Source organism: Rissa tridactyla, chromosome 3, assembly GCF_028500815.1.
Source record: "Rissa tridactyla isolate bRisTri1 chromosome 3, bRisTri1.patW.cur.20221130, whole genome shotgun sequence".
Lineage (NCBI taxonomy): Eukaryota > Metazoa > Chordata > Aves > Charadriiformes > Laridae > Rissa > Rissa tridactyla.
The window spans coordinates 65609218-65622211 of record NC_071468.1 but is presented as its reverse complement, the minus strand read 5'-3'; the positions used below and the strand labels follow the sequence as shown (position 1 = coordinate 65622211).

The following is a 12994-nucleotide window of genomic DNA, read 5'->3' as shown; positions in this document are numbered from 1 at the left end:
TGCCATTCTTGAAAGCTCCATAGGGACAAAATGATGCGACATGACAAGTGCAGCACAGGTTAGATCTCAGCAGCAGTCACCTAAATAGCCTGCAGGATCCAGTCAGCTACAGTTAATAAGCACCTAATCTATTTTGTATTTTCTCATTTAGACATTCTAAGAGTTTTCTTTCTGCTATAAATCTAGCCCATATACATTTAGGAGAAGAACCTGTAAGCAATAATTTTACTGTTCAAGCAGTGCTTTAGCATCAGGACCTAGAAATGTTTACATGGATCCTCAACTTTCAGAAATCAAAAAGTACATGCTGCATTCTGTAGAACTGCTTGAAAATTTAAATTTGATCTGAATTAGGATTTTATGCCTTTAAATATCCAGAGACAAGTCATGGGGCTTTCTTGTACGTGATTATTTTTTTTTCCCTAAATAAAGGTCACAGAAACAAAGCTTCTCCCACACAACTCCTAAATGTGACTTCCTTTGTAAACTACTGCCAAAAAAAAGTGCAAAATCCTTCAAGCAGGGTGAAAACACAGGCAAAACTGAGAAACTGCTGAAAGACTTTGGAGAAAAAAAAATAAATTGCAGCCAATCACAATGTTAGCTACAGAAAATTTGTAACATGGTAACAGCCATGATTAGTAACATCTCTGCAATATAACACTGCTCAATCTATTTCACCTCAGTAGGTGTTACCACCCAAATACTGACATGAGACAAGGTGCACCTACAGGGTGACTCTGGCACTTACCTAAGGCAACCAAAAACACAATACCATCTTCAGACAGCATCTGCTGCTGACTTCAGCAGTAACTTTGCAGCAGGTAAAATTAATTTTAAACAAAATATTTAAAAAAAGCTCTTAGAATAAAGGTCAGGCCGTATGCTGCAAGATAAGTAGTCCCTGCTACAGCACCTGAGGGATTCTGACAACCGACTCATAGCAACTGACTTATTAATATACAGGTGAGTGCTAAATCTGTCACTGTTTTCTCTAGTGGGGATGACAGAGTTTAAGTTTTTTCTGGATTTGTCCATTTTTTTCCCTTTAGGCTAAAATATCTAGAGACAGAGATCGTATTTTACACCACTTTGTGCTTTTACAGCTCCTAATGTTCTGGAACCCTGGTCCACAAAGGCAGGCTGGGGGCTTCTATAATAAAAACCAACTATGCAGTATAATAATCACGCAAACAAAATAGCAGTAAAATTAATTCCTTCCTGCCTTCTTAAAAGAAAAAAAAGGTTTCTAGATTTTCTTTTATCACCTAGTTTCAGGTCAAAGTCAAACTTAAATCCATATAGGGTAGGAAAAAACAAGCAAAGTTTATTTAAAACTTTCTTTGCTCCAATGCAGCAACACTAACATAAAAGATGTCACAAAGCAATTTTCTGTTCCACCCTGCCCAATTCCCTCAGCCTTGTCACATTAGTCATGCTGAAACATACCAAAACCAAGCTTACATCGTGTAACGGCTAGAAGTATTTTATTATTTTTTTTTTAGAAAGGAAAAAAAAAAAATTAGATTGTGCCACTGGTCAGTGTTTTAGTCATTCTCGCTCGAAACTATTCTGTCCAACAAAGACGCAATTTAAAGCGGTGGCATTTAGAATTGCCCAGTGTGGAAAATTAAATTATAGAAGCCTGAAATGCTATATGCATCACCAACGCTCAGCATATATGGCTAAAAAAAGAATATGCTTATCATCGTCCGATTCATCCACATCGACATTTATAAAGAACTAGGAGAAGGAAGCACATAGTTTTCACAGGCCTAATAGAACATATTAGTTCTCAGGGAAATGCCTTAGGTAAGGGAATTATGTTTCTTAGGAGCACACAAAGTGTTTAGAGGCCTGATGATGAAGCAGGAATAGGAAAATGAACACTGGGTACTGGAACTATTGGGGAGAGGAGGGAACAGGAGGGCTGAAAATGGACCCAACATGAAGTGCTGCTGGCAGACAAACACCACCTCATGGGAAAACAAAGATGGACCATCTAGTGTGCTACATGTTCACACCCAAATCTCCCTAACAGCAGCTTGTTCACTTTGAACCAAACGCTCAGGATCAAGTACATCGAGGGAGAAGTTATCTTTGCAAAAAAAATCTGATTGAGCTGGATGCTGAGTCTCTCTGAGGCCTACCAGGATGGTAATGACTATATAGAGTTCATGGTCTTTCCCGCCCCCCCCTCTTCCTTCCCTTCCCCCACACCCAAAGAGTTTCACTTCAATGTAAGCCACCAAGAACGGTGCTCCTTAATATTCTAAGACTACAAGAGGTGTCTTCATGAAGGCAACACAAATACAGTATCATAGAATCATAGAATGGTTAGAGTTGGAAGCGACCTTAAATATCACCTAGTTCCAAGCCCCCTGCCATGGCCAGGGACACCTCCCACTAGACCAGGTTGCTCAAAGCCTCATGCAGCCTGGCCTGGAACAATGCCCTTTAGCATCGCATGCTTCTAATTTTAATATATTTTAACATTTTTTTCCTCCTCTCTTCCTCCTTTTCTATTAACGGCCCTTGCACAAAACCCCAGGCTCCAAGCAGAAGGGCTGAACCGCTGGCAAAGCAGACACCCAGACAATGCATGGTCAGAAGGGCTCTGCTCACCCTGCCAGCACGGCATGTTCGTCACTGGAGGGGGTCACAACACACACAAGCACATCACTTCTGGCCATGAAGACCAGCGAGACTACGTTGGATGGGGCTTTAAGCAACCTGGTGTAGTGAGAGGTGTCCCTGCCCATGGCAGGGGGGTTGGAACTAGATGATCTTTAAGGCCCCTTCCGACCTGAACCATTCGATGATTCTATGATAAAGTATCCCGGGACTTGATCACTGAGCTTTAATTAAGATGCAGTGCCTTGCATTTCATGCCAAGCAGAGTGAAACCTTCCATTTCCTTGAACAGTTTCAAGAAGTGCCCAGTGCTGATGCCACGGCAAGGGGCTCACCAGGGGAGCAGAAACAGCGTCAGGCCAGGGGCCTGAGGCGCCAGGCGCAGGTTCCCTGTTTACAGAGGGGATTTTTGTCCTCTGCCTTCCCTCCTGCTGCCACACTTTGCTCATCGCGGATCTGGAAGGGCACGGAGCGCGTTTCCATACGGCGACGGTGACCACCCCACCCTACAACCCGACACCACCTGCAGGCCCCGAGTCTCCCCTCGGAGCACCACGGTCAGCGTCGCGCCCACAGCCGGGTTACCAAGGGGATGTCACGGGGAGCGGTGCGGGAAAGGCGGTGGTGACACAACCGACCCCACTCCCAAACACTGTCTCCTGTCCGGCCCGCCCCACGGCCCCCTCACCCCCTTCCTGCCCGTCCCAGGCCAGGCGCCCGCGCCGGAGGCCGGCTCCGACCCCAGCCGGGGGCCCGCGGGGCGCTACGGCCCCGGCCCCGGCCCTGGCCCTGGCCCGCTGCAGCCCGGAACGCCGCCCTCTGACAGGCTCCCCCCTCCTGGCCGGACACCGCCCCGTCCGCCCCTTCCCCCGGACGGACGGCGACCACCCCTGGCGCCCCAGCCGAGCTCCCGCTGCCCTTACCCGGCCCCGGCGAACCTGCTCCCACCGGGCGCGGCAGGCGGCGGCGGCAGGGCGAGGAGGAACGGTCAGGCCCCGGCCCGTCCCCGCCCCGGCCCGCCGTGACGGCGGGGGCGTAGGGAGGCGGGCCGAGTGAGCGGGGCCGGGCCGGGCCGGGCCGGGCGGGGCGGGGCGGGGCGGGGCGGTGTGGCGGCCGGGCCGCCCCTCATGGCCGGAGGCTCCCGGCTGACAGGCCCCGAGCGCTCCCAGGGGGAACGGGACAGCCCCGGCCCCTCGCCGGCAGCTCCGGATGAAGAGAGTCGAATTTAAGGAAAAGATGCTGTTGCATCAGGAATCAAGGGGAAAACATGAATAATGAAACAATATTACAGTGAAAAATATGATGTTACCACGCTAATATCCTGCTTTGAAGCACTGCCTTCAGTTTGGGTCACTTCGTCTCTGAGTGGGAAATTATGGATGTATTTAAAGGTGCATTTAGATGAAGAGATGCCTGGCAATGTGCACTCGCAGCCCAGAAAGCCAACAGCATCTTGGGCTGCACCAAAAGCAGCGTGGCCAGCAGGTCGAGGGAGTTGATTCTGCCCCTCTACTCGTGAGACCCCCGCTGGAGAGCTGCATCCAGCTCTGGGACCCTCAGCACAAGAAGGAGATGGACCTGTTAGAGCAGGGCCAGAGGAGGGCCACAAGGATGATCAGAGGGGGCTGGAGCACCTCTCCTGGGAAGACAGACTGAGAGAGTTGCAACTGTTCAGTCTGGAGAAGGCTCTGGGGAGACTTTATAGCAGCCTTCCAGTATCTGAAGGAGGCCTACACAAAAGCTGGAGATGGACTTTTTACAAGGGCATGTAGTGATAGGATGAGCCGTAATGGCTTCAAACTGGAACAGGGTACATTTAGATTAGATATCATGAAGAAATTTTTCACTGAGGGTGGTGAGACACTGGAACAGGTTGCTCAGGGAGGCTGTGGATGCCCCATCCCTGGAAGTGTTCAAGGCCAGGCTGGATGGGGCTTCGAGCAGCCTGGTCTAGTAGGAGGTGTCCCTGCCCATGGCAGGGGGGTTGGAACTAGACCATCTTTAAGGTCCCTTCCAACCCAAACCATTCTACGATTCCATGATTTACAATATTTAGCTGAGAGGGGGGGCGAGTGATGCCAGGAACAACGGAAAATGAAGGGTGCACTCACATAACAGCCGTCAGTGGGCCCAGTGGGCCAGAGGAGCAGGCCACGCATGGCTACCAGGGCAGCAGTAGCAGCAGCGGCACCAGGGAGTGACGGGAGCAGAGACGTGGGCAGACCCAGTCTCCTCATGGCTCAGCTACTGGAGGAGAATCTTCAGGTGAGCCTCAAGGCTGTCTGCATAGTAGCTGAGGCACTTCTGCATCCTCCCCAGTTCTTCAAAGGGAAAATTATAGGACCAGATGCTCCCCAGAGCCCTGGGGCTGGGCTCCTTCATCTGCAGGATACCCCTGTGCACATTAAATACCACAGGGCATGCAGCGCCTGGTTGCTGCAAAGGCTGTCTCCTCTGCAAAGGCCAGCCTTGGCTAAGGGAAGAGATGCAGAAGTTGGGAAGCACAAGTTTATTTCTGCTACATCACAGATCTCGGTCATCACTAAGATTTAGAAATAAATAGAGCAGTGGAAACCTTAATAACATCTTAACCAAATAAGACTAATAAGCAAGTCCAATAAACTACCAACACAATAGAGTGAAGTAAAGGCCTGGAACAGACCGACTACCCTTTACGTAGGTGGTTCTTGATGTATCTCAAAGCATGCTGAAAGGAGAGACAACACAGCCTCCGAGACTTGTACGTAGAGTACATGTGTTTCTTATGTTAATTGATGCCTGGAAATGTCCTTTTCTCACTTTCATAAATTAAAGTTACTCAGAAAAAAACATTCTGATATTCCTACTTGCTGCAGGAACACTGTATACATCTTCATTTTAGTTTTAATAAGATATTTTGATTAGAAAAATGATTTTAGCGCTGCTATATACACAGGTGTTTGTCCCCATACAGTTGACATAGCAAAGCTGATCCAAAATGATCCCACTAGATGGTGCGCTAATTAGAGTATAATACATACCCCTTCTGAATTAAGGCCTCACCTTGATCTTTATCTCCAAGTGTTTCTCATATTAACTCTGTTTATTGATCCCAGTCACTCTTGTATAAAGCTTCGGCTGAGCTCACTGTCAGTTTTTCTCCAGAAAGCAATACACCTTTTGCTATCTGTTTTCAGATATGTACTTCCAATTAAAAATTGAGAAGTGGCCCTTTGTCAGTGAGAGTACTTTATCTAGAGATCACTGCTTCGTTACTTTTCTTTGTAGCTTGGAGGTAATACACAGTTATCACTGATCAATGTTCATTCTCATGCTATGGAAAAGAGGTATCTGAACACCTTCCTAGTGATGCTGTATGTTTTGTGAAGGAAATGCTGGTGCTCACCTGCTCACTTATCATCAGCATCCACCTTTTATTGTTCAATAACTAACAATCTTTGTGATACGATGCTTTAAAGTAACTGGTTGCAGCAAAGATACTGCAGCCTGGGAGGAAAAGCTGGATCATGAAACAGACTTTTCATTAAAACATTGTCCATAGTATGAAAACATTTAAATGGCCTCTTTAATATAATCATATGACATAATTAGGAAGATGCAGTTAAGAGACAAGCCAGAAAGTCCTCTTTATTGATCGGATGCTCCTAAGAGCATGGTATGTCCTCAAAAGATTTTTGTTAACTCCTATAGAAAAGCTGTTGGCTGGGAGAAGGTGCTCTGTTTCACCCTTTAGATAAAACAGGAGGATTCCCTCGGTTTCCACATGCTTTCCTTTGCTAGCAAAGAAGAATGTTTTCAGTGATGTGTAATCCAGGGACAGAAGTTGTAAAGAAGCTGTCTCTAAGTGTTATTGTCATAGATGCTGAAGAGGAGTGCTGCTACACAGTTCTGTCTCTAAACTTATTTAATTGGCTTAGTTCTAGAGCTCCCACACCTGCGTTGCCTGGGGTTTGAGTTCAGAATCACCTACTTATGGACTTTTCCTGTTGCTTTTGGAGCGTGATCAGATTTTAATTCATTAAATGAAATGGGGAAAGAAAGGGGAAGATGTTGAGACCCTGCTACTCACAGGTACAGCGTACCATGGAGGATGCTCTGGAGATTCGCTAGCTGAAGATCAGAGTATGTGGCACTTATATTCCTGTTGATGTATGTAAAACTGAGCTAAAAGGGATGCCACTTCAAACACATGCTCTTTGAGGATCCATACTCAGTATGGCATCTGATGTTTGAAAGAATTGGAAATTAAACCAAAACCAGCAGAGTGTGATTTTGAAAGGGCCTGCCTTCCTCCTAGCCCAGTATCTGAATCTTCCCCACCTTCCTGACTCCCTGTTTCTGCCTCCCACCCCCTGCTCCCTCCCTGGCATCGCACCGGCAGGCACACAAGCCCAGCAGGGTGGGTGGCACAAGCATCGGGGCCGCTGGTAACACAGGAACATGACACTCATTCCCGTGCAGCTCCCCATGCCCACATGATGCATGACGAAATGAAGGGGAAGCTGCCCAACCCTAGCCTCATATTCCCGATGAGTGCCCTCTTTCCGAGGCGTGAGCAGTGCCTAAGTGGTGGGTAATTTAGCTTATGGGCACATTTCATTCTCTGCTGTCACATTGTACTTGAGCAACTCTAACTTTATATAGGGAGGGCAATGCTGACAGTAGTTGGTACCGATGGCAAACCACCTGTCAGAGCTTCCCAGCAGTTGTTACTGATGCATTCCACCAGCTGGAAGAATTCCTCTTATTGTTGTTGTCATCTCCATTTGCTAATTTAGTTAAAATATCCGGTCCAGAGCCTGAAATAAGATTAGGTTCCTATTACACCTGATGCTGTACAAAATTATGATGGATGACAGTTTCCAGCCTGAATGAGCTTATGAGTTAATTACATTGCAGAACAGCATGTAAAACCTATTTGTTTAAGAAAAATGTAATGAAAAATGTATTGACCATTTGCATGTTATTTAGGCTGGTACTTGCTCTCCAGCAGCAGTAATTAACGTGATAGCATAGAATTCTGTTCCCAATGTTGATAATGTTTCCTAAAAAAAAAAAAAAGAAGAAAATGAAGTTTACTGGCAACTAATTTTCAAATCTTTCTTTGCCTTTCTGTTTTATTTTCAAAGACTATAATATAATTTAATCTGCACTAGTGAAATAAGCTGACATTATTATTTCAAAGCCCAGTCTTTAATTAAGAAGTACTTGCAAATACATAATCTTTCTAACTTCAGCCAAACCGTTTTAAAATGATGAAGAGTTACAAGGGGCATAAAATTTAATGGTGATACTTTGTTCAGATAAAGAAATACAAATCTACAGAAGGAAATACATTAAAATAAAATGTATGGACTTTGAGGTCAGCAGCTAGCTCTGATAGGATCGAGTAGATTGTAATTTGGAAAATGAGGTCATTGTTGAGCAATTGATCTTCATCATTTTACAGCTCCTCCTCCTCATCATCATCATTTTACAATTCATAATTAACTTCATTGCTTTTTGAAACCATGGAGAAAGAAAAACACACAGAGACATCCTGACAGAATTTGTCTGTGTAAACCAAACGGACGTCAAAGGTAAGGGGACAGAGGGGGAGTTACAAAGATGAGGAAAGCATCACTTAACGATAGTTGTGAAATGCAGTGTCAGAAAATCAGGAAAGCAATCATGGCTACTCCCAGAGTTTTAGCAGCTTTTCCTTGTCACTTGTTTGCTCTGCCACTGTTGCTGTACATATTGGTAGCCTAGTTCTGCTTTTCCCTCTCTCCATTGTTCCAGCCTGCTGTCGCTGTCTAGCCAAAAAGGAGATATAGTAACACCAGGTGTTATACAGTAGTCCTTATACTGTGACATAGACCCTTGTAACACATCAAGGGAATAATGCTGATCCGCTTCCACAGGAGAAAAGAAAACTATAAAGACAGATTATGCAATGGGACTCAAAAAAGAAGTGGCCAATTGAATACATTTGTGTCATATACCGTCTGTAATCTGTTGAGAAGTGGTAGAAAATATCTCAAAAACAACTAGAAACTCAGTGGAAGCTTTCCCTCTTGCTTTGACTGCAGTGAGTTCAGAGCAAAAGGTGTCAATGAAAGATGTTAAGATGCCCCTAGGACATGACGCTGTTCGAGACCTGCAGATTTCTACATAGCTAAATGTCTAAACGCTATTATATGCCTTGCTTAAACTCGATGTCCCACAGGTGGGCATCTAGTGCTGTTTTAGATGCCCAGATTTGTCCCCCCTGGTTCCCAGCTGCTGCTTCGTTGGTGCTGGATGCTAGCCCCATGTAGACATCTCAGGTTCCCTAAGACACCTTAGGTGGCACTGAACAAATGATTCATATCCTAAATATCCACTGACTACAGCCTGAGTTTAAACAGCCATTCTGGCTGGAGCTATGATCAGTGCTTAGGCATTTACCATAATTAAAAACACCTACCCATGCACATTACATTTAAGAGTCTTAATCTCGAAACTCGTCCCACAGCCTAGGTCTTTCAAGAAGTACTGCAGCTTTCCTATATATTTCTATGGTAATTTGGCACCTGAATTTTTCTAAGAATCCGATTCTGCTTTTCACTCTTTAGCCTGATCCCTGGCTTTGGTATCCTTATTATAGAAAGCCTACAGCTGTATGCAATAGGGGTCAAGTTTTTACCTTCTGCTACAGCATGAGTAGACAGAGGAACAGTAGAAGAAGCCTTGGCTTCTGCCCTAAGAAACAATGAAGGTTAATATAGCAAACTGGAAGTATATCAGACGCTGGGAGAATAAAGTGAGATTAAATGACACTCCAACTCCAGACACAGGTCTTCGTAAATGTCTCAGTTTAAAAACACCAACATTTTATGGTCACTTGCTGAAAATAATACATAAACCCTCTTTCTTTTCACCTTCCTCCAGACATGTGCGTTAGATTTAAATATTTTGAATACTGGTATTTTTTCCTGACTGGGGTCTTAAGATTATGGACAAAACCAAAAAAGGGTTTGAGGTAAAGAGATGTCAGAACAGATTACAACATCCCAAAGCTGCATCTCATTTGTATTAGTAGAGGAAGCTGTTCTTGCCATGCAAAACCATAACGAGATAAAAAGGAAGGAAAAGAGTTTTACCATTTAGTTTATTGCATACATTAAAATATGCATCTGCTACAATAATCACTGTATTGCATTGTTTTCCTACAGAATATCTGCTGTGCAATTCCTTCCTTCTGTTCTTACACATGTAGGGCCTGATTCATTTGCCTACTGCATTTAGTGAAAAATGGACCACTCTTCTCAGTAGGCTGTAGGGCATCTGCTCGTTTCTTACTATTAGTTACATGCTTTCTGTAGCTGCTCATTCTTTTAGTGTTTGTCACTCAGAAAATACACAGCTGGCTATAAGGCAGAATGACTTCTTTTAGAAGGCACTAAATTTTGAACAACCTTCAAACCTAATAGTAGTTTTACATACCATTAGCAGAAGAAGACAAAATTACTAGAGTTGTTATTTAACTGCTTGTTAATTTTTTATACAAGAGTTACTACTGCTTACTACAATTTAGGGTTTTTTTCTGATAAAATGTTCATACCAGTGAGATAGAAAATAACTTCCTTACAAACAGTACAAAGTTTTACCATGCAGCTTGCTGCTGAACTGAGATCTCAATTTATCAGCATCTACAGTTTTAAAATGGGCTTCATGAACGCACATAAACAGAGTTGAAGAAAACTGAGAACCTACACTGACATTTTTTGCTCAGCCCAAGGATGTAAGCATATGTTATGTTTGTAAGCAGATCTACTCATTTCTTTGGAAACAAGCAAACAAAAGAGTATGTGGCATCCTAGGATTGTCAGGGAAAGAAATTAAAAGAAGAAAACATAAACCAGCATAACACGTATTGGTATCTGGAGTTGGAGTACCCAATGCAGTTCCTGTCCTCTCTCTTCCCCCTTCTTCTACTCCCCTTATGCAGTAGGAGTAGAAAAGATACGGAGCAAGGCAAAAAGGGTGTACAGAGGTGTGGAGCAGCCACCTTGCACAAATGGTAAAACAGACAAAGGTTCCACGGATTTCAATAGACACTGCTGAGGAATTCAGGCTTGTGTCACCCGTATGTAGCCTTCGTCTCAGGGGCATGTCCCTGTGGGCTAGAAAAAGAATGTAAAAAATATCAGTATAATCTTACTTTCCCACCTACTGTTGGCCACTAGCTTAGGTAGACATTTGTTCTTACCTGTAGTTGCATCCTTGTGCCTTTTTGTGTTTAAAAACTGACATACACCCTATGTGACTTTGTAAATCAACATCTCTTGCTTTGTGTAAAAATAAGACAAATAAGACAATTGCCTGAGAAGAAAGTCTCTTCAGAAACAGGCAGCAACTATTTAAGGATGCCCGAGGAATAGTATTGACAGGAATAGTATGAAGAGGAATAGTATCCTCTTTATATCTGATTACAGCCAATTTTCAAATGCTTGTTGGCATCAAATAACAAACACAAGACTTTAATTAGGCATGTGTGCTGGGACAATTGTTGTGGAAGGTGAGTCACGGAATGGCATGTCTATTTAAACCTGGGATCTGCCCAAGCCATCTGTTTTAAGAAAAATAGAAAATAAGGAGAGAAATACTAGCTAAGTGGATGTTGAAGAATATCCATGAGAAATGTTGTGATATAGCTTACAGTATTTTCTACAGTGCGCATGGAGGTTCTCGTCATTCCTGGTACAAGTCTGCTGTAGATGTCTTGGAACAAAAGATCCCATGAGTTAAGACTAGTTTCACAGCTTTCCTGAACCAACGGTAGGAAAATACATAGATCAAGGGATTGCAGGCAGAATTGAAGTAAGCGAACCAAATTAGGATATCAAACAAAACTGGAGGGGTAATGAAATTCAGAAGACTGTCTACCATAGTGTCAATAGTAAAGGGCAGCCAGCACAGGAGATAGACTCCTACAGCTATGCCAAGGGTCTTTGCTGCTTTCCTTTCTCTCATGGATGCTCCTATGTGTAGCTGAGACCCAATGCTCCTATTCATGTTGTTTATCAGCCTGGCTTGCTTATTAGCCACAGTAAATATTTTTACATACAAAACTATCATTATGAGGCAAGGGAAGAAGAATACTGGGAAGTTCAACCACCCCCAGAGCCTGTTGAACAGCAGCTGACAGCTACCAACACAGGGCACGTCTTGCAAAAAACGGCCCAGTCCTTCTTCAATCGCTTTAGCGTAGAGGAAGACAGAAGTATAAGCCATAGGGACTGACCACCCCACCCCAATGTAAATGCAGGCCACTCTTACGGTGAACTTGGTGGGATAGAGCAAAGGGTCACAGATGGCACAATGCCGATCAATGGAAATGAAACACAGATGAAATATGGAGGTCAAGCAAAAGAGCGTGTCCAGAAAGGTGTGCAGCCTACAGAAGTCCTCTCCGAAATACCAGCAGCTCTCTACAGACCGGATGGTGCTAAAAGGCAGCACGGTCAGCCCCAGGAGGAGGTCGGCAAGGGCGAGGGAGAGAAGCAGGAGGTTGGTGGGGGTGTGCAGCACTTTGAAATGGGAAATTACGATGACAACAAGCAGGTTCCCCAGCACCGTGATCAGCGTGCCCAAGGCACAGGCCAGATAAATGGCCAGCTGGATCCTGAAGGGGTGTAAGGTCCTGTAGCAGGAGTCGTTTGCCTCGTAGCACAAGGTGACGAGCATCCCCTCCTCAGCAGCAGTGCCCTGGGCTGAGCTCATGCCAGCCTGCCCAGCTCCCACTGCCTCCCCTGGCTCTGCCACAAACCTGGAAAAGGATTCACCTTCCAGCAGAAGTGCCAAATGACTAACCTAAAAAAAAAGTAATAAAAAGGCAGGTTAGAGGAGAGATGTCTTTTAACCAAATACTTTTATTAAAGCCATTGGGGAGTTTCCATTTTTCAAGTGAAAAAATGAGCCTGTTTTATCTGTTCAGACCAGTGTGTTCAATTTTTGTAGCATCCTTTTTTTATATTTTGGTTTTCTTTCAGCCAACACCACGAGTAGTGCAGGAAATGCAGCAAATCCAGATATGTGTGGGCAAGCGGTAAATAAAGAGAAGGTCTGCCTTAGAAGGAAAACCAGTGCTGAGTAACAGGCACTGTAAGCCAAAGCTCCTTAAGGGATTTGAAAGCTGACTCAAGTATAATGGTACACTAGTTCTCTTGAACTTCCCTGGAAATGAAGTTCCAATTTAGTTATGATTCTTTTTATTAAGTGGAAGCTGTGAAGTGATTATTATGAAACAATATCTGATGCCCCCTGCGGGCAAGTTGCTCATTTTATAGTGTTCTGGCTATGGGGATATATACAGATATCCATTTTGTTGATGACA

The 12994-nt window shown here is 44.4% G+C and overlaps 2 protein-coding genes across 2 annotated transcripts in view; both read right to left on the bottom strand.

Moving 5' to 3' along the window:
- Positions 1 to 3684, bottom strand: part of STX7 (syntaxin 7) — a 35568-nt gene extending 31884 nt beyond the window's left edge. The window contains exon 1 of the mRNA XM_054196234.1: positions 3558 to 3684. The gene's annotated coding sequence lies outside the window, so the exon portion shown is untranslated. The remainder of the gene's footprint in view (positions 1 to 3557) is intronic.
- Positions 3685 to 11349: 7665 nt separating this feature from the next.
- On the bottom strand, positions 11350 to 12381 carry LOC128907514 (trace amine-associated receptor 5-like). Its single transcript, XM_054196473.1, has one exon. The coding sequence runs from the start codon at positions 12379 to 12381 to the stop codon at positions 11350 to 11352; it is 1032 nt and encodes a 343-aa protein (XP_054052448.1).
- Between the last annotated feature and the right edge of the window lie 613 nt (positions 12382 to 12994).